Source organism: Pagrus major, chromosome 8, assembly GCF_040436345.1.
Source record: "Pagrus major chromosome 8, Pma_NU_1.0".
NCBI lineage: Eukaryota > Metazoa > Chordata > Actinopteri > Spariformes > Sparidae > Pagrus > Pagrus major.
Window position 1 is genome coordinate 7,137,094 of NC_133222.1, and position 21,928 is coordinate 7,159,021.

Here is a 21,928-nt window from a genome sequence, read left to right on the forward strand (position 1 = left end):
GATGGTAATGTTAAAAATAGATGAAGAACAGGAAAGGTAGCAATGAGGGGCAGCAGGAACAGGGTATGGATTTTTGCTGGGGACAGTGTTGGTTTTAATAAACAGGTCTACTTCACAGTTATTTAGTGGGTGTTGCTAAGAGGAAGGAAGGAGTAAGCGCAGAGAGCAAGGGAGGAAAAACTGGTAGACTGCTCTGAGCAGAAATGTGTGAAAGGGAAGGAAGGAAGAAAAGAGGAACATTTGGACTGCCTATCTCAAGGCCAGATAGTCGATCAATATTCCCAGCTCAGATCCAAAAAGATGCTCTCTCCCTCTCTTTCTGCTCTGTTGGTGTGTCCAGTGAAGGAAGCTGTGGGAGAAGACCATTGGCAGGTCATCAGTATTCCAGCAGGCTCTGCCTACTCTGGTGTGGGCAGCACAATAATTTCATTCTGATCTTATAGATCAATAGTTGTGCCCAGTGGAAGGCGACCTGCCCCGCCTGGCTGGCTCAGCTGCTGCTGTATTCAGAGAAGCACTTCACAGTCGATGGATGGTCCTGTTCAAGATTAATTTTTTTTGTTTTAACATGCAGTAGAGTTCATGGAGTTGGCCCCGTTGTGCTGGTCTGTGAAGCTCCTTCATGTTGGTATTTCTTCTGGTGGATAAAAGAGGATATGCAGTAACTCGGAAATTCATGGAGCTGAATTTATAGATAAAACAAAGACAAAATACAAAGTATCAGAAACGCCTGATAATATATTGCAGTCCGATGGCCCCTAAACATACACTATCTTTGTGAAGCTTATAATGTAAAATTTTCGTGTAGGTTGAGTCAGAGAAGTGATGAGTCAACTCAGGGGGTGTGGAAGATATTTATTACTTCTTATGATATAATGGCAACGAATATTATCAACTCGCAAACTAAAACCTCAAGAAAGTGCATGGAGTTAAATCAATACTTCTAAAACTGTTTTAAAAACACACACACTTTGTACTTCCCAGTGGTATTACTGTATTTCAAGGGATGTCGTATTTATCTGGTGATAAGTAAAAAAACTTAACATATTCTAGGCCGTGTGTGTTATGTAATGAAAAAAAAAACGAAAAGCCCTGCAATACTACATTTGGGTAGACTTTATATTAGTGCAATAGATGTCGCATGTACATTTATGATGATGCTCTCGTTTTGGGTTGTGTTAATAATCCACAAAATGTGTTCTTTCCTTCCTCCTTATGAGCCTGTCGTCACTCTCAGACTGTGGCATGTTTAGTTCAGCTCACTGCGGTCAAGTGTTGTTGTCATTCAGATATTGATGAAACTGTTATGGAACTACAGTAGTAGCAGCAGCAGCCTAAAAGGATGGGAAAGTCACATTTCTGCAATCCTGTCTCATATACTCCTTCTACTTTATGGGTAAGAAACACATCCCATCTGCAGGATTAACACCTCCCCTTTGCCTTAATGTACAGAAACAACATCGGTAGTTATAGATATTAATATGAAGCCATCCTGTTACCCACGAGGCATCACACATAGTCACCTCTGGTAACACCAGTCTGACAGCAGTATAAAACAACTAAATCAACATTAGCCCTTGAGCATTGCTGCGATCCACAGTGTATTTGACTGATTCCAAGTGTTTATCAGAGTTAGAGTGCATCAACAATGTGGATTGTGGCGCAAACACACACACACACGCACACGCGCTCTATGACTCAAACCTGTAGCGTTGTGGATTTGCGGTATCCTGCTGAGCTGTGATCAGCTCGGAGATGGGATTACTGTTGGCACAGTGGGCATTTTACCACCATTTAGAGTCACAAAGACAAACACACCGTCGAGTACACACATGTAGACACACGCTGACAAACATTAGCGCAAACAAACACACCTATGTGTGGACAGTATTGGACAGCCTTATAGACAGACTATAGATGTGTGATGGCCTGGTATCACTTGTTTACTCATTAGGTGTTGCTAAGCTGTCGTCTTCTGCTCCTGGTGGTGAAGTAAATACAGTAGAGAATGTTCAGTGGATGCACTACAGGAGCAAAGTGGTGACAGATGATCAATGGAGATCTAATGATTAAGATATCGCACTCTGGGAGAGTCAGAGGATCTTGCACAATGATTACCCCCCCCCCCCCCCCCCCCCCCCCACTTGCTTGTGTGTGTGTGTTATTTGTGTTTCTACAACACAACCACCACCTTTTCAGCTCTCACTTTAGCTATGATGCTTAAAAGTGTTTTATACCCACCATTCATACGTGAGCACATGTAGTGTTTATTTTTGTGTGTCAGAACTTGTAATTGCCTTTTTTAGACCTGAGCTCTTGGATCGTTGGACCACAAAGCGACTTACACTTACACAAATACACTTCAGCCATATCTGATATTCTGGCAACAGTGCGGCAACAGCATCAGATCCGGTTTAAGGCCACGGCCAGATCAATCTGACTTAACTTTTACCGCATGAGTCCTGGGAAAAGCTCTGAGAGCGGACTCCCTCTCCACGCCCGGCCAATGACTGCTTCCAGGCGTGATCAATGGAGAGCCGGAATCAACACCAGTGGACTTCACTGAGCCTAAGCTGAAAGTCCACTTGGCAGAGACACAAACACAGCACCTCATTAAACTCGAAACTCCCATCGTTGCCATCACACAGTCGAGCCTCAGCGCCGCAGCACTGATGGAGATCTCTAGAGCGCTGATGTAGGAAGGCTCTAATTGCTGCATGGTAATGTGGTGCCTCTGCATTCCTGCTGTTTTGACAATAATCCAATCGGCACAGTATTGTGTGCTGTGTAGGGAGGTTTGAGTTATGCTTGGTAAAAGTGGCGTATTGATTCAGTCATTACTAAAACAGCACCGGATTGGCTTGTATGGACTGAATGATGGCGCTTTGCCGTTTGAGCATGCTTTCCCCGCTCCTCTCTAGCTGTCTCTCTGTCTCTCACTGTCACTCACACACAATTGTGTGAATGGATTTGGCTATCACAAGTGATGACTCCTCACTCAGCCTCTTCTGTTCCATTTCCGTTCCCCTCCCACTTCCTCTGATACACTTTGTAGCCTCAAATCTGCCGTCTTTTTCTGTCCAGCCCTTTTTTCTGGGCTCTTTCTCTGCCTTCCTGCCTTTTCTTCTCAAGTGCCCTATTTGGCTCTGATGACCTCTCTCTCTCTCTCTCTTATTCCCTTCCCACCTCTCTCTGTCTCTCTCTCTCTCTCTCTGCAGGTACCACCAGGCAACCTAAGGAGGGGGAGGTGCCAGGGGTGGACTACAACTTTGTGAGCGTGGAGCGTTTTATGGAACTGGAGCAAAGTGGAGCCCTGCTAGAGAGTGGAACCTATGAAGGTGAGTGTTGGCAGCACTGTGCAGGAAACATTTTATATCTGCGAGACAAGTACAGGTGCTTGGGGAGCAGAAATGGGAACATGTGTTTCAGTAGTGCTATTTTACTATTTTTAAATTTAATCTGCCGTCTTGTGCAACTGTGTACATATCTTTTCTTGATGGATCAGGTGTGCCAGGTGATGCGCCTACACACAGCTTTAGTAAACAAAATGAGTCTTACAGCTTACAGCTTCCTCTGGTGGTTTTTGAACGGCTCGTTGACGCACTGTGTGTGTGTGTACGTACATCTGTGTGTGTGTGTGTGTGTGTGTGTGTGTGTGTGTGTGTGTGTGTGCAAGAGCTGGATGAATGCCATTTCCAAGTCATGTCAAGTCTGTGCATCTGCTTTGCTACACTGTCAGGGATACATCTACAGATGGGGGATTTGCTGGTTCATTTGCCCAGTAGCAATTTTTGTGAGCGTGTGCGGCTGAACACACTCACACAAAATATGTGTGTGAATGCATGCCTGTTTGTGTGCAGGGGGTACAGGCGAATGTGCGCTTGTGTTTGTGTGTGTTCCCTTCATGATTATGTGTCACAGTGTATGTTTCCCTTAACACAGAGCTTACTGATGCCCACTGGAGGAAGCTGTCTCTTTCTGGGTGACTGCACTGGAGGTGCTGCAACTCATTTTGTAATGCACATTTAAATAAGAGAGAGGAGAAGAAGGAGTGACACAGGAGGCAGGGAGAGAGATTTAGAAGGCTGTGAAAGAGGCTGAGATCATATGTTGAGTATCATCAGGAAACTCTTCATGGTAATTGTAGTGCGTGTGTGCACAATGCTTGGTGCACATAAGAGCTTACGTATGCTGTGATGTGAGATGAGTCACAACTGTGCATATAGCCTTGACGCCTTCAGGCAATACCAGGAGCATTCAGCATCAGGGGAACATTGCGTCTTTAAAACCAGTGTGGTGCAGGAGGAGGAACCCTAAATGTTTCTCAGTATCTCTGCTTTCCGTTCTGCAAAGCATCTCTTTTAGGTTGTCCTTAAGCCTTCATAGGTGGGCGCCTACTGCTTATGCAGTTTCATACTTGTCTTTGTTTACACGTGCCTGCGTGCACATTTTTATTATATATTTTGTCACGATGTGATAAATCTGTTTGGTGGGCAGCGGGGTAAGTGTGCTTATTGAGGAAGTGGTGACTGTGATAGAGCCTTCTTAATATCTATCTGCCTCCTGCTGGGATGAAAGTAAACTGAATGTCTGTGGACTCTTTACTGCTGATCCTCCTTTTGTCCTTTATTACTGCCCCCTTCCCTCTTCTTTGTTCAGCTCTTGTTTCTCCTCCCATTGCCCATGTCCTCTTTCTCTGTTTTCTCTTTGTAAAACCCCCACTCTTCTTCTCCACTTTGAGGGATTATAAAATAAGACATCTCTGCCTCTCACTCACACTCAATATTTAATCACTAAATATATTTTCCTGACAGTGTGGGTCTTAAATTTCAAATAAAAGTAGAGCTTTATTATGGGTTAAAAGCAAATAGCATGAGGAAAGAGATGTCCCCAGTAATATATGAAATATTACTGGGGACATGAAAGCATGAAACCACACAAGCTTAAGTGTCCCTGAGGGCCATCGTGTATTGTACTTTTCTCTGTACTGTACTGTACTGTACTGTACTAACTTCAGCCATTCTCTGGTGTTTTCCAACCAGCAGCACCATTACAGTGGGTGTGGAATGTCAGACGCCCAATGCTATTTTTGTGTTGTGCTATTATTCCTTCGCTTTCGCCTCCAAACAGAGCCGCTTTCACCAACATGGGTGGATTGACACAGCTGGGGTTGTGTTTATACAGATTAGGTGGTTCTCTCCCGTTTTTTCATGAAATTGCACCTTTTTTTACCTGCTACTCTAATCCACACAGGTAGTACAGCCTAATACAGCAGGTGTCCTAATGATACCCCCTGAGTTTTATTAAACAATGTCATATTCTCTGTCGTGTCAGTTGCAATATTTACAGGGAGCAATGCTGAAAGCTACATATATAAGCTGCACTGCACACAAATTGCTGAATGCAACCTTTTAAACATTCACTAAAATGAAACTATAGAAAAAAAGACAAGTAAGGATGGAGACATATAATGTCTTAAGGCAGTGTAGTTGTAGCCTGACTGCACAGTATCATTATGTTCTCAGATAGGTTTATGTGCATCATTAAGCAGAGAAAGCTCAGTGACAGGGTTTTGTTAACTTCAAAAACACTAATTTATCAGAAAAAAAAGAAGAAAAAAAAGGACATCGCCTGCCCTTGGAGACATATTTAGAGTGCTGCTCTATTTTATTATTTATTTATTTATTATGCAGTTTTGTTCTTTAGGAGAAGCTTCCCTCAGCCCATTAAGGCCACTGTCTGCTATTGAGGATGCTATTGGCTGCTATTGAAAACCCCAATCTACCGACCTAATCTGTTATTTCTCCCTCTAACACTGTGATAATCTTTCTCCAAACACACTGTCCCACATCTGTCCACAGCAACAATTGTAGTTTAGGAAGAGTCAGCTTAATTAAGAAGAACAGACAGCTGGTTTTGCCCTTTGAGAGCCAGTAAACTAGTGAGTCAGCTAATTTAACATGGCAGCAGTGCAAAAGTTGTATTCAACCCCAAAAACGACCATTGAATGTGAGACTTAATATACTTCAACGTGATTCTGTCCATTAAAACAAAACCCAAACCAAACACTGACCGAATCTAAAAAAAACCCTGCATGACTCATTTCTCTTTTCCTAATTTTAACACTTTTAGTTTGATGCTGACATTAAGTTTCAATTATTGTCAGAGTTTGTATCAAGACTTCACATAGTAAAACTGTTTAGGAAGCTATATTTGTGTCAACAACAGGTGGTGTTCACATGTTAACAACACACTTAGATTTACATTTACACTGACCCAACATGTATGACAAAATCTGCTGGAAAAGTATGAAGGGGAGATTAGGGTACGCAACAAACCATTACAACGATTCTGGATGAAAAGTCACTATTATATTGTGGTTTGCAGTTTGTATCCTGTTTTATTTTAGAAGTGTTTAGTGTTTTCTGGTTTTCCCTAGTCATTGATGGACTGGGCCCAGATGGCAAAAGCGCCTGGATGATAAATTAGCTGTAAAATGCTTGAAGTTCCTTCTCCATATTAGGGTGACAGTCATATAGGATGTATGATGGGCTGAGAAAAATGTTTCATAAACAAAAGGATGAGGTGGAAGCACAGTAATGACTTTGTGCTCCCTCTCAGTATTGTTTGTTTTCTCTATCGTTTTCTCCTTTTTATTAAAATACCACTTTGTATTTTTGTTGACTCCTCTTGTTTGTGTTTCGGGGGTTCAGAATGTGAAATTGAAGATTCTGACGATTGAAATAGTCTGGTTTATTTGTTATGATTTACAGTGTTGGCATCCTTTTTATATTTTAGAATAAAAATTGCAAGTCATGAAAAAGAGAGTCTGGATACTAGATCCTGGTTGTGTCAGTTCATGTTTCAAGGCAGACAGGTCTTGTTATCCCCATAGCTAAATCTTACATTTTCAATGCCAGTCATCTGCTCCCACGAGCAGTAACCCTCCTCTGCCTGCTAGACGGTGTGTTACATCACCTGGGATCCCTCTTGAGTCGTACATGTGGCCTCTAACACAACGCCGCTGTGCCTCTCTGCCCTCAGATAACTTCTACGGCACACCAAAACCTCCAGCGGAGCCGTCCCCCGCAGCACCTCCTCTGAATGTGAGTGAGGCCCTGCTGCCTGGAGCCCGGCCCAGCTCCCAGGGCAAGAGGAAGAGGAACCAGTCAGTCAGCAACATGGAGCAGCGCGCCAGCCTGGAGCCACCTGAGGAGGAGGAAGAGGAGAGCCCGGTTGTCAACGGCAACGGGGTGGCCATCACGCCAGGTACTGTAGACTGACAGAGAATGTCAATGTCCTGTTTTGATGTTTTCTGTACCACATTTTCCATCTACTTGTGACTAAAATTAGATTCAAACAAGGTCTGTTAAACAAGTGCCCTGACATTTTATGGATAAATCAGGGGTCTCTTTTCTTCAGTCGAGCTTTATGTCTGGAGTTTATACAGTCCAGTTGCTGTCAACAAACTATCTCCTGACCAGTCATTATAGACACTGACAGACTCTGCTTGCATGAGTGTGAGCTGCACATGTTCTCAGTAACCTTATATAACTGAATGCACAAGGGCACCTTAATGTCTTCACTATTATCACTGTCCAGAGTCTCATTTTGGCTTCAGCTCCCGTCTCTCCGTCCTATCGTTTCCCCGTCTCTCCTGCTGTCTTTGCTCTCCCGCCACTGGCCTTTGTCCTTGTTTCTATTAATACCCCCGACTCTCCCCTCTCTCTTCCTCCCCTCTACCATCCTCTTCCTTCTGACCTCTCTTGCTTTTTTCTTAGTCTCTGGGGTCCCGTCCCTTCTGCCCTCTCCTCTTCCTTCTCACATCCTACTTTGTAGTTGATGTTTTCTAAGCATGCCATACTTTTTCTTCTTTGTTATGTCACTGTCACGTGTGTCCTGTCAACAAAACTATACATCTCTGTAGTTATTGCTCATACAACATGAAAGTTTGATTTCAAGAATGAGATGTTTTGGATGGTCACAAGGAAGAAGAAATTTGCTCACCCTTCCTGATTTTCAACAAAGAAAGTGACTTCCTAACTACACCTATAACAGAAATAACTATAGAAGAGGCTTTGATGGACAGATGATTGAAGTTCGGGGACCATTTGTGGTATATGTGGATAAACATGACATGACAAAAAATTGACTTTCATCCATCTCAGTTTTTTCTATGAGAATTGTGATGTCAGAAGCAATTATTTTAATTTGACCTTTCCCTGACTTAGATGCCACCAGCTTTTCTCCTCACTCTTGAAACCTTTCCCTGCATTTCTGACTCAGTCTCTGACCCCTAAAGTCTCTGTCTTTTCCTGTTTCTCCATTTCTGACATCCCCATGTTGTTTTCTCCTCATGCTCATTGTCCTCAAATCTCTCTCTTTTTCTCTCTCTCTTTCTCTCACTATCTCTGTCTCTCTGTCTCTCTCTCTCCTGGGGGTTCATAGCTCTGCAGTGGCTCTGCTCTGACTCATCATGCATGGCGTGTGCAGTGTGCATCCAGGTCTGCATGTGTGCACAGAGTGTATGTGAGAATAACTGTGTGTGTGTTTGTGTGTGTCTGTGTGTCTGTGTGTGTGTGTGTGTGTGTGTGTGTACTCCACAGAGTCCAGTGAACATGAGGACAAGAGCACAGATGCCTCTGGGGAGGTTGCTGTTGAAGCATCCATCCAGGCCCCAGTCTCCATCGAGGCCCCCACCGAAGGAGAGGAGGCCCCAAAATCTCCCTCTGAATCCCCCGCCAAAGTTCCAGATGTAGACGAGGAGGAGCTGGGTCCTCTGCCTGACAACTGGGAGATGGCCTACACCGAGAAGGGAGAGGTCTACTTCATTGAGTAAGAAGAATAGATCACACATGAAGATATTTAAAACACAAAGAAACGATTTTACTACTTTAAAAACAGCTTATTCCTTAATGTATGTAGCTATTGTATTTAAATATTTGAGAAACGTTAAGCTTAAGAGCTATAAAAAAAAATAATTAAAAATGAATCCAATGTAATATACCTCACAAAGTGCTCGTACTTTACAAAACATGGTTTATGTATAGCTGGGTGTGTAAACATTATAGCACTGCCGTTTGTGTTGAATAATTGATGTAACTCAATGCTGCTAACCAGACACACACAGGATATACACACAGACACATACACATGCACCCTTGCAAACTTTAGCCCTCTCCTCTCACCCTTACTAATTAGTGGCTGAGGGCTAATTAGTGGATTAATGACCACTTAGTTTACCTTAGAAATCCCCTTGTTTCTCTTTGCCCCTGCACACACACACACAGACACAGTTACGTACAGGTCATTAGTTTTACTTTGCTCTCATCTCTTTCTTTTATCCTCTCCGTCAGTCTCTCTCTGACCTCTGTTTGCCCCTTTCCTCTTCTTATTGCCTTAATGTGCACGTCTCTTTCTTCTTCTCCAGTCACAACACCAAAACTACATCGTGGCTGGATCCCCGGCTGGCAAAGAAAGCGAAGCCACCAGAAGAGTGCAGGGAAGACGGTGAGTCTGAAAGACCTCTTTAAGTGTTTGCTCTTTTGTTTTGTAAGTTTTATTTTGTGTTCACCGGAGTCGATCTCATCTTTCGGCATTTGTGGGAGTGTGTCGTCTCTGCACTTCTTGCTGTTTGTGTACCTGTGTTGTCTGTTCCTGTCTCACTGTTCAAGAGTGTTTTCCCTCCTCGAAAAAAAAAAAATGCTCCGTTGTTTGACGCGTTTGTTGGCGTCTGCTGCTGGTCTTATTGTTCTCCGCAGGTGAAAAGGGGTTTTGAAATCCAGAAAGAATAAACTGACAAATAAATGTACTTGTTTAGATTTGTTGTTGGGATGTGATCATTAGCACTCATCATCTTGAAAAATGAGCAGAGAGAAATGTAATAATTAAAGAGTGATGAAAAAGTAATTTCATCCAATATCCTTTATTTATCCTTCACAGCTAAATATCTATAGTAGTAACTACTTCAAATTAGAGTAAGACATTACTGAAAAATGATCAACATGAACAAAAGAAAACTTTGGCTGGATACATTCCACATCTAAAACCGTCGGTCATCACATGAGACAGTTATTAGCTGAGCGCTTAATGTCAAAACGTTAGTTGTTTTTAAAAAATGAGTCACAAATGTGTAGTTTTACCCAAAGTTTAAAAACATTTTTTTCCCAAAACAGCTGGACATGATAGTTTGTAGAAAACATTACTCAAACAGGAGAAAATAACATTTTTGGGGACTGTTTTCAGCTACGAGTTAAAAGACATTTGGTGGTGGGGTGCATTAGTTCACAACCTGTAGTTTTGTTACAAGGAGACAAAAAAGATGAGGGGAACGGTGTTAAAAAAAAAATCTATTTTGTGTAGCAGAAATACTTTTTATCTCATGGCCCCTCAAATGTATCGTGTGGCCCTCTAACAGGGTCCCAGTTGCTCTAGTGAATCTTTTCAGCAGCAAGAAGGTGTATGTGGGACTGAGTGACTAATTTATGTGTTTTTAATAGTACTTGGACAACAAGGGTGGTCTACGTCAGGCTTAGATTCACAAACAGTACTAGCTAGTGGTATTAATAAGTTGTTAGTTTTGGTCTGTTTGTTGAAGAAAATACAGTAAAGAGTGTGACCAGCCTTGACTTTTAAGGCTTGTTTTAAAGCAGTTTAAATCAGGGGAAGCAGAGGTGTGTGAAAAAAATCAAAACTGACAGAATTTCAGAGACAAAAAATGAAGAACAATTATTTACTACAGTCCGGCACTCAGTCATGTAAATGAAATGGAGTTCCTGTGGCGGTTTAGTGTGATCGGATATAAGTATAACAATGAGGTGATCTTACATCCCTGCTGCTGTCGCAGCCTTTGGTCAGCGATTTAGTTTGTGATGTGATTCACCAGAGCGAGATCTGAATCGATACCTTCTCTACCTCTCCTCTGTTCTCCATCTCTTCAATTTTCTCCCTCCTCCATTCTCCCATCTGCACTCCTTCACCTCACGTCTCCCCCCTCTCTCTCTCTCTGTCTCTCTCTCTCCCCTTTCAATCTCTTCAATTTTCCTCCTCCTCTCTCTTTTCCTCTCCCGCCTTCATTCTCTATCCCTCCCTCTCTTCCTCTGCCCAGTAAAGGGCCGAACTGTGACAGGAATTCTAATAACACCGCTCAGCTCTGCGCAAACTCTCTCTACACACACACGCACTCCTGTTGTCAGTTCACAAAGCCTTTTCACAAACATGGCCGACGTACTTCAGCATCGTCTTGGCAGAGCAAAGATCAGTTTTCAACGCCAGCGATGCTCAGACGCCAAGTTTCTGTCGACTGCTCTGTGATCACTTATTTTTATGTTTTAATTAATACAACGACTTGCTGTTGTTTCTGCTCATGTCTGTGATTTCTTCTGTGTTGATAATTATTTAAAACAATACACTAGAGTTGTCTGAGACATCAGACGAAGACAGAGCCAAAATCCTGTCTGTGGCATAAAAGGAAGTAGCTACATGAGCCATATTTGTGAAACATGGCTCATGTCTGTCTTCTCCTCTGTCTTCTTTTTGTCCATTTGTCTTCAGTTTATCTACACTGTGACGCTGATTTGAGCTTTTCTGTTTTTGGTCTGCCTGCGTCAGTCTTTAGGGAAGCAGCGGTTAAAGGACGTTAATGCTTAAGCGATCACCACTGGCAGAGGATTTTGAATCAAAGGCTGTTAGCAGAATGTTTGTGAAGGTCCTGGATGACACATCACATCCTCTCGCAGCACCTTTGAATTGATGCCTTCCAGAAGCGGCTTTGGTTCTCAGGAAATCTTGTTCTTTTCATTATAAACAGCTCTGCAGCCACACGGATTATAAAATGATATAACCCAGTGTGCGGCTCGTTAAATTACTCACCCTCTTATTGTTTTCTTTTAATGATCGCTCCGGTGTCCTGTAGCCCTTTCTTGTGTGCTGTACTGCCTGTTTTCCGGTGTTTACGCTTCTTTGCTGTGCACCAGGTGATGATTTAAAGGCAATTTTCGGTTTTTACACACATTAATGGACACATGTAACTTCTGACTGATGAAATATGCATGGAGGGGAGGATGTCTGATTCTGCAAGAAGAAGAGTGAATAAACAATACATGTGGGGAGGGAACAGCAGGAAGAGGTGGTGCTGTTTTTAACTGCCCATCTGCCTGAAGGATTTCCCAGAGTCTCACAGCCTCAGGCAGGAAGCAGACAGACATTCAGACATACTTTCATCAGTGCTGTTTTTGCATCTTATTCCCTTCCGTTGCCTCCATCTCATGCATGTATGGTCTTTTTGCTCCACTTTCTTCAGAATTTCATATCCTCATTCACTATTCCCTTTCCGTCTCGCTTACATGCTGCTTTTTGGGTACATTTTAGGAGAAGCTTGTTTTTGTTGACGTATTCGTGCAAATGTGTAACTTCTGTGTACATTGTGTTGTATCTATATGCTGGGACTGACACCCAGAGTTCAAAGGCTTGTCAGCATAGATCTGGTTCAGTTGCACTTTTTTTTTTTTTTTGTCAGGCAAGTCTTTCGTTACGTAACGTCACCCCATATCTCCTCTCTCGCCCAGAAGAGGCAAGAACAGAGCAGTACAAGCGTTAAATGAATGCAAGTGTTGGTTTCAATTCTGGCTTTGATACGCGCTCAATCCCTATGCCATTTTCAAAGTAATCTAAGTGCTGTTGATGAAAATATGTTGCTCATGCTCATTTAGAGGCAGGGATTCTCACTGAGGCAGAAGTCACGATGTTGAAACTCCTTCTGTAACCAACGGCAAGAGAAATACAGACAATGGAAGAATAGGAAATGGGACAAGAGGGAGCTGGAAGTGATGATGATGAGCAGAGGGATGCCCTACTAGTGTTTCTTTTTAAAGAGACAAATGGAGATTGAGAGAGGTTTGCATATGAGGAGAGGTGAAACACATGCAGCCACTGCCAGACAGTGATGGACTTGAGCGAAAATGTTACCTCTGAGTTACATCACTGTTATTACACTCAGTCATGTCTGGGCCAGGACCATCTCTCAGTCTCAGTTTTTCCCTCCCTTTTTCTCTCATGTTTCTACTCTCTCTTTCTCTTCGCTTCTGTCTCAGTACATCTTTTATTTCCTCTCCAGATCAAAGCTAAAAAAAGTATACATTCATATGGATTGAAGCAGCACACTGAGTTGCAACCATATAATTAGACCTTTCACAATTAAGTTGAATAATTGATGAATAAATTGGCAAAAAATTAATCAGGATATATAGATTGATCAAATATTTTTGGTCATTTTTAGCCATTTTAGCTTCAAGGTGGTTTGGTGATTCTCTTTTCATTTAGCACCATCATCAGGTCAAAATCTTGATTTTGGTTTATGATCAAATCATTTGTGTTCATCTTCTGTTAGCACAACTGTAGACTTGTAGTCGTACATGATACCAAAAAATTCTTAGTTTTCTATGGCAGTGTATTGAATATATTTAGGGTTAAATGGATTTAAACGCTGTATGTCGACATGGGCTTTGGGACATTGTGATGGGGTTTTTTTCCCTACAATTTTTGGACCGTTATATAGCAAATGATTTCCAGAATAATTGAGGAAATAATTGGCAGAGAAATGCATAATGAAATTAGATAATCATATAAGTACGGAAGTTGTAGTTCAGTCGAGTTCATAGTAAATATATATATATATATATTTTCTCTGTGAGTCAGATGAGTTCATTGTCTCTGTTCTTGGCTGCCTGTTGGTCAGGGAGACTTTGTGTGAGAGGGGAGATGAGTCATCTAATGCAGAGGAATCACAATTAGACTTCATGTCAAGAGAGACACCAGCACATATACACACAAACAAGCACCCGAACACACAAGCAGCCCCTCGGTGCTCATGCTGTACACAGGGACATGATGAGGTGTTTGATTCAGTGTCAGAGAAGATGACTGTTTCACTCATTCAGACGTGCACACACAGTTCAGCTGTCTCACACACGCATACTGCAAATATAGACTCGTATGAATGCATAAAAACACACACACAAACAGACTCTCTCTCTCTGTATTTCAGCAGCAGGAAATAGAGACAAGACAGAGCCCTCAGCTCAGGCGAGAAAAAAAAAAAAAGACTTCCACTGGTGGTTTCCATGGAAACTGTCTCCCTTTCACTTCAGGGGGAGGGCAAGCGACTAGTGTACGAGTTAGGCCGACATTTAAGGTGGCTCATGGACGGGGTGGGAGGGAATTTAAGGTGGTTTGAAGTGTGAATCCAACTGACTTTTTACGCCTCGAGGATGAGGAGGGTCGAGCGAGGTAATGGCTGTGTAGCGCAGGCGGTTTGAGCAAACAGTAGAGCAGAGCAAAGATAATTGTGGCGTGCACCCGTTTCACCTTGGGCTGCACAGTCAGCAAACTCAGAAGCCAGGACACACACTCAGACACACACACACACACACATACGGATTATTGATATCAAGATCACAAATCTGTTCATAATTACATTACAGCGTGAGGGGATGATGCCACAGTATCAGTGTCACGCAGACCAAATAATTGTAAAAATAATAGAGCTGGGGATTGTGTGTGTGTGTGTGTGTGTGTGTGTGTGTGTGTGTGTGTGTGTGTGTGTGTGTGTGTGTGTGTGTGTCACTGAATCTCAAAAGACTCGAGTTGGTGGGGTGTTTTGGGTAATTTTTTTTTAGAGGTTTCCGTACTTTTGCTAATATTCAGTACAGAAACCAAAACAATTACCTTTCAGTACTTTTCCTTGGAGAAATATAAACACGTTGGTAATGCTTTTTTTATGGGTTAGGAATTTCCATGTAATTTCCTTATAATTTCCGAGAAGTCTCTTGACAATAACTGGGATTTGCCAGTTGTTATAGGTAAAATTGCAACAGGTGCACTTCCAATCAGTGAAGTGAAAAATTAATCTCTTGCATGTCCTATAGAGAGCTCAGCAGGTCAGCTGGATACGCATAAATTACATATTTACTTGGTGTAAATGGTACTTTTGTTTACACCAGATTACACTCTCCCTTCCAGGATACTTCACGAAATTATACTTGAATTTAAATTTTTTTTTAAAACAAACAAGTCCTTCTATAAAGCTAATTTTATTATATAATAATATAAGAAAGAGAAGTCAAAGTTTTCAAATTTGAAATGATATCTGAACACATGCAGCCAAACAAGAACTGAATCATTATCTTTTCCCTGTTTTAAATAATTTTGATTTAAATCAGTAACTGGAACAGAAATGAAATGATGAGTAATTCCTATTATTTTTTACTTGTACTTTGTATTGTTTTTGCCTCAAGGAATTGTAGGGGAGGGTTGGTGTGGGTGGAGTTTTATATATATAAATAAAACGATGTGGTTTGGGCTGTACTGTGTCTGTGTTTTAGTTTCATTATCCCTTCCTTTTCTTAGAACGTCCTCGTACTTAAAACTAACAAACAAAAAAACTAACAATTACTACGTCTGCTAAGGAGGTTATGTTTTCATCCGTGTCCATTTGTTGGTTTGTAAGTTAGTTGGTTTGCCAGCAGGATTACACAGAAAACTACTGAATGGATTTTAACATTAACTTTTGGTGCAGATCTGTATGAAGGGACAGATCCAGGATTTTTTGTCCCACTTTTTTTTTAAATTGTGAGGTTTCTCAGGGGATAATGCATGGATCTTGATAAAATAAAATCTGTTATATTTAGGTGGCCGATATTTATGAATATAAAAAGGGACTGCTGGTCCTTGGCAGAGCTATGCGCCCTACTGAGTGCCTTTCTAGTTTACTATGTAGTTTACGTATGAAGGCCATTCACTGTAAGAAATCTGTGGAATCAGTGAGACAAACTCTGTCTACAACTATGACTCTCTGGCCGGTAAGTTGATGTAAACATTTAGTAATTGACACTTACTGATAAACACCGCTACAAACACATTTTGGTCAGCATTGAGGTTTGTTCCCCTTCTGGTGGAGCGTTGCCATAGGTTGTGGCGTTCCCAGAGATGATTGGTTACTGACCTGTTCAAGCTAGAAGTTTGAGTTGGAAGCAGTTTACCTAACCTTCTTTAAAATCCCTCCCCCCACCTTGCCGCCACCACCGCAAGACATCCTACATAGAAATACAACAACCAACACATTGTCTCATTTTTCCCTCTTCACCTCCACCTCCTCTTCTCCAACCATAGCTTTGAGCACTTGTGTGTCTTTCTGTAATTATGTGTATTTGTGTGTTTTAGTAATAAGCTCAGGGTCAAAAGAAGTCCCCCATTGCTCGTGTATTTGTCATCTTTTTCAATCTGTATGACATAAGTGTTCTTCTATGTTAGTCAGGTTTGCTTTATTTCCCTGCGGAGAATGCCCTCCTACGGACATAGTCATGAATTTCATGAATTAGACTCTGTAATACGAGACATGAGGATGAATTAATATAGGGAGGAGGATCAACCTCCCAAGAATGCTCACTGCTGAATGCTAATCAGAAGAGCTGTATTTCTAGTATACGTCTGAGTGGGAGGCGAACAGCTTGGGCCGATGGATCGTAACTGTCAGTCTGTGTTTGTGTGTATGAGTGTGTGCATTTTTGTATATTAGCTGAGCCTTGCAGTGCGAGGTCAACCCCCGTGTTGAGTTCCTTATGCCAAAGTGGAAGCTGAAAACCAAAACATCCTGAATCTTGCACACAACAGCAGAGGGAGCTCATTAAAGTGCACTGTATGGCGCGTATGTCTGTGAAAAGTTAGGTGTGAAATAAAAGAATAGGTCATAATGTCCAGGAACTCTAGCAGCGCCTTGACCCAGTTCTTTTACGACGAGGAGAGGAGAGCTAAATCAGCAAAGAGATAGCTGAAGTGAGGAGGGAACAGAACCAGAGGAGGGAGGGGTGGAGACAATTAGCAGCCATGGAAGCCGTCCAAGGCTTAAACGAGTGGGTGGGTGAAATTAAAAAAAAAACAAACAAACAAACAAACATGAAGTAGTATGGTGAGGTATTTGGCCTTGAAGGATGTATGCACACGACAGAAGGAAGAGAAAAAGAAAGAGAGGGCGGGATGAGATGTGTCAGACGATTTAAATGTTCTTTTGTTCCTGCCGTGCTTTGTATTGATGTCTGTGTTGTGATTCGTGTCTCGGTGAAGAAGCCACCGCTGCAGATCGAAGTGTTGTCTGTCTATTAAAAGAGCACTTTGGGAGCGTCTAGCTGCGAGCCCTGAGATTCATGTTGTCTCCCCTCAGCGGTTTAATTTAGCGTCTACATTCCCTCTTCTGCTCTCAGCATACACTGACTTCATTTCCCTTGTCTGTTTTCTCCTTCCTCTCAGAGCTGCCCTATGGCTGGGAGAAGATAGATGACCCCATCTACGGCAGCTACTACGTGGAGTAAGTCTCCCTGTTGACTTGGTTAACTCTGCTGCTCTGTAGTAAAGCAGGAAATGCATTTTTATAGTTTACAGCACCTCTTCATGAATTATTAATTACTTGATTCTCATTTCTTTTTTATGTTTTTACTGCCAATTTCACTGAAGTTTTACAGAGAAATCTCATCTGTATTGACTATCAGGAGAACGCTGCTGATGAAATGTGTTGCATTATAAACGGACTTTATCTGTGTGATGTTTCATTTGGAAGCGCATAAAATTTTGTTCTTGTCCAAACCACTCTAGCTTGAATTGGAAATGAAATGTAAAGAACAGTTACTGAGAGGACAGTTTTGCCGCTTCCCTTATCATTTCTATTTTTACTTTTCATTTAACATTCACTTTACAAGATTCAATTGTAAATACTGAATACTCAAAATAAAATTTTACCTGTACGAAATAGGAAAAATCACCGAAAACAATTTATTGCTATATTTTAGACTGTCTAACGGTATATGTAGTAGTTAGACTTAACGCAGTCCGGAGCCACTACAGCATTAAGAGTTAAATATTTTTTTTCAGATTGAGGCAACATACTGTATAGACTTAATACCAGAGGGCCTTAAAGTCTTTGCACACTAAGTCAGTTTTTTCCGTCTGAAATGGCCGCATGTTTAATACGACCTCATGTTGTGTCAGTCATGTTTATGCGCTGACTCTGAAACTTTCGGTTTGATTTTCTGCTATTTTTTTCACATCCTTTCCTCATGTGATGTGTGCGTGGTGTGCATGTGCATGTGTGTCCCTAGTTCAGACACACTGCTGGCCGCTGTTCAGGATCAACTGGTTAATTGAAATTGGTGGTCTCCTCTTTAATGTGTGGTTCCAGTATAGATTGCAGGGTATCTAACAGGACCTCTGTCATCCTGAAATACCACCTGGGAGTGATTGGGATAATTCCACAGCTCCTTTCTCAGCGGGAGAAACTCCCCTTGCTCTCGTCCTGTTTTCAGGATTGGATGACCCCAGTACTTACTTTTTCTTTGTTCAAGAAGTGAGAGGACCACAAAACCATCTTCACAGCTTTTTCCCAACTAATAGAAAATTAACGTATCGGACTCAGTGTGCAAGGTGACGGATTGATGAAAGGCATCGGAAATAACACTTGGTGCGCAAAGGCCTTTAAGCTCGTCAGATGTTTATAGCTCGTCACCAGAACTTTATTTTGGGTCACTGCTGGTTTGTGTTGACCAGTTAGCTTACAAGTGGCTTTATGAACCAGATCAGCTACCCACTATTTCACATGTATCCACTGGCAAACCAAAAAATGAGCTGTACAACTGTTGATTCTCAGTGGGCCCGACAGAGCTAGCAACTCTTTCCCCCAACAGGAAGTCACTTGCCTCAATGTCAATACCAAAAATCTTGCTCTGTGGATTTTAAATGCATCAAAATTGAAGGCACTATTGTTATGACTGACTGTTATGACTTTTCGTGGAAGTACATTTTATTGAAAATACGTTTTCACTTCAGTGAAATTCTGAATGCAGAACTCCATTGTTTGATATTGATATTTTTGACTTGAGGTTTTGGATTACTTTCCCTTTTTTTCCATTATTTGTGACAGTGCATTGTATTTTCAGCCACATCAATCGAAGGACACAGTTTGAGAATCCAGTCCTGGAAGCAAAGAGACGCCTGGAGACGCAGAGGCAAATGCAGAGCCAGGGACTCTCCGCTCTCCCTCTGCCCACTATATACAGAGGTACACATGAAATACTTCAGCATGTGCGGTATTTAAATCAAAACATGCTGACATGCTCACAGAGTTGCACAAATATGAAAATGCAAGGAGTGCAGAATGAACATGCACACAACATCGGTCTGTATTCCATCAAGGGCCCCTGAAGTTCACGTGCTGATAGATTTTTTAATTATTGTCCCTGTTGTACAGATTTTTTGTATTGAACATTGTGCATTTTTTCCTCTGTTTTCCTAATCTGTCTAATAGAAGAAGCCGTTTAATGAGTATTTGACGGGGCAGATGCACAATGTCACAATGTACGGGGTCGAAAAGAGATTTCTGGCAGTGCGGGGGACAGAGAACATGCTCGCCCTGAGGCCCCGAGTGGGCTTATCCAGACACGTGTATGACGATGTACTAGACCAGTACATAATGTACTGCCTCATCTGAGTGAAAACAGCATATCTCCAATGAGTCAGCTTATCAGGAATATGTCCTCATTTGTGCAAGATAGGTTCATTCAGGACTGAAAAAAATCATGTCAGACTTTCATTTGAGGTAAAATGTGACAAATGAAAGAAACAGTGTTTCTAATTATCAGGGAAATCTAAAAATATCATACTTCAAACCCTTTCTCTCTTCAGAGAAGCCATTGTTTACGAGGGACCCAACCCAGCTGAAGGGCACCTTCCTGTCAACAGCCCTGCAGAAGAGCAACATGGGATTTGGCTTTACGATTATAGGAGGCGACGAGCCCGATGAGTTCCTGCAAGTGAAGAGTGTAATACCTGACGGTCCCGCCGCTCAGGACGGAAAGATGGACACAGGTAATTATGTGTTCCAGTGCAGAATTTTGACAACTGGTTGAGAAATAAATTGAGGTTTAAGCAAACTACCACCTGTCACTGCTGTTACATTAGTACTGTGTTTATATAAAATGCTTAAGCACAGGCTCATTATTCTGCCACCTCAACATTATGAACCTTTTTGAGCAGTTTTTTTTAGCTGCCTGTTTTCTATCAACATTTGTTGTACCTTGGGCTGCCACAGTAGCTCAGTTGGTAGAGCGTGCATCCCATGTACAGAGGCTGTGCCCTCGCTGCAGCGGTCCAGGGTTTGAGTCCGACCTGTGGCCCTTTGCTGCGTGTCATCCCCCCCCTCTCTCATCCCATTTCCAGTCAACTCTCTAAGCTGTCCTGTCTAAGAAGGCCCAAAATAAAGAAACCATTCGTTGTACCTAAAAGGCCAGGGGAGTGCAGCACAGTGTTAATATCCAGTAAATTTGGTGCTGCAGTGTAATTTTGGCATCAAAAGTCAGTCTTGTGCTTCTGCCAACTCAGAACATTTCTTAGCATAAGCACAAGTGCTTTAGTTTGTTTTATGGCTTTAGCTGGCGAAGGTCACCCTCATAGACCTCCAACATCACATCCACATTCTGTCTACATTTGTATCTTTGATATATGTCTCCAGTGATTTAGTGATACCAAATTCAATTTAAAATTTCTTTTAAAAGATGAAGTCAATATTTCTCCGTAATAAGTGAGTGTCTCAATACTTAATCTCACAACCCTTGTTGTAATGTGGAGCGTCACTGTTCCATTAAGGAGAGATTGAGGATAACCCTGCAATCCATTGCAAGATTTACGTCACTCGTTCAGAGTCTGTATTCGTGACTTCCAATCTAAACGTATGCCAGTGCATCTTCTCGGGAAAACATGGATGTGACGTTTGTATGGCAAGTCTCTGGACTTCACCAGCAACTACAGCAGCTGATTTAACAGATTAGCACTCTAGGCTTGTAGCGCCTGGTCACAAGACATCTTTCACACAGTAATCAACTGAATAGAAAAAGGAAATGGCAGCTACACAACAGGTAAGTAAATGATGACAAGGTAATTGTTCGCTATGTGCGCTGCCATGTTGCTGTGATGTCAGGTATCGTTACAGTTTGTCGGTAAACTTAAGCTAAATGGATCTTGGTTGTGTTTCCAACTTGGAATTGAGACTTCAGTGCCTGTTTATAGCTGTTATTCATTGCTCTTTTTCGTGTCAGAGGTTGTTTATTTCCGAGTTTCAAGTTACAAAGGATTACATAACTAATATCAAGTCTGTTTTGAGGGCCGTTGATTGACAGGTGTCTCGGCCAATTGCTAGTTGTATTCCTGGGTTGTTTGTGTAGCTTCTGTTTCAGCAAATTTGGATGTTGTGCTCCTGATGGCCATTTCGCAAGAAAAACAATTGACTATTATTTTATCAGAATTATTATTGTGTTCACTTCAATGCTCTCTATCTTTTTATGACTCATATTGAGCCTTTTTTTCCATTTGGTTCAGGAAATTTGCATTTGAAATTGGCTTGCATACTAGATGATGTCATTTTGTCTCCTGTCTGGACAAAATAATCTGAGTGAGCTGGCGTGGAATAACCTAAATATAACTCAAGCACAGTTGATCAAATGCTTAAAAATGAATAACTCTCCACATCCCCAGAAGTATCAGTCATCTTTAAAGGGGACAGTGTTGGCCCTTGGTGGCGTATTTGGGGTGCCCTATATTTGTGCCTGTGCTCCGTGTGTCCCAGACAAGGACTTTGGTTCCCTCTCAGCACACTCTCTGTCCTCCGTCAGAGCACTATAATGCTCTGCTTCTAGTGGCAATGAGAGGAGCTGATTTGATTGGCCATAACTGACACCAGCCCACACAACACCCACTTCATTAGGAGATTCATTTCTGCTCGTACACCCTAGCACCAGTTATCACGGTATCATCAATAGTCAGTCATACACAGGAACACCAGTGTCCCCTGCTTGTGTTTGTGCTTTAAATTATGAAAAAAAAATAACATCTA

The 21,928-nt window shown here is 41.9% G+C and overlaps 1 protein-coding gene across 1 annotated transcript in view; it reads left to right on the plus strand.

The window, feature by feature from the left end:
• LOC141001276 (membrane-associated guanylate kinase, WW and PDZ domain-containing protein 2-like) overlaps positions 1 to 21,928 on the plus strand; it is an 80,017-nt gene that overhangs the window by 35,418 nt on the left and 22,671 nt on the right. Inside the window, exons 3-9 of the mRNA XM_073472297.1 lie at positions 3,219 to 3,338; positions 7,045 to 7,269; positions 8,607 to 8,835; positions 9,431 to 9,510; positions 17,302 to 17,359; positions 18,981 to 19,102; positions 19,726 to 19,908. Coding sequence (XP_073328398.1) covers positions 3,219 to 3,338; positions 7,045 to 7,269; positions 8,607 to 8,835; positions 9,431 to 9,510; positions 17,302 to 17,359; positions 18,981 to 19,102; positions 19,726 to 19,908 — 1,017 coding nt within the window. The remainder of the gene's footprint in view (positions 1 to 3,218; positions 3,339 to 7,044; positions 7,270 to 8,606; positions 8,836 to 9,430; positions 9,511 to 17,301; positions 17,360 to 18,980; positions 19,103 to 19,725; positions 19,909 to 21,928) is intronic.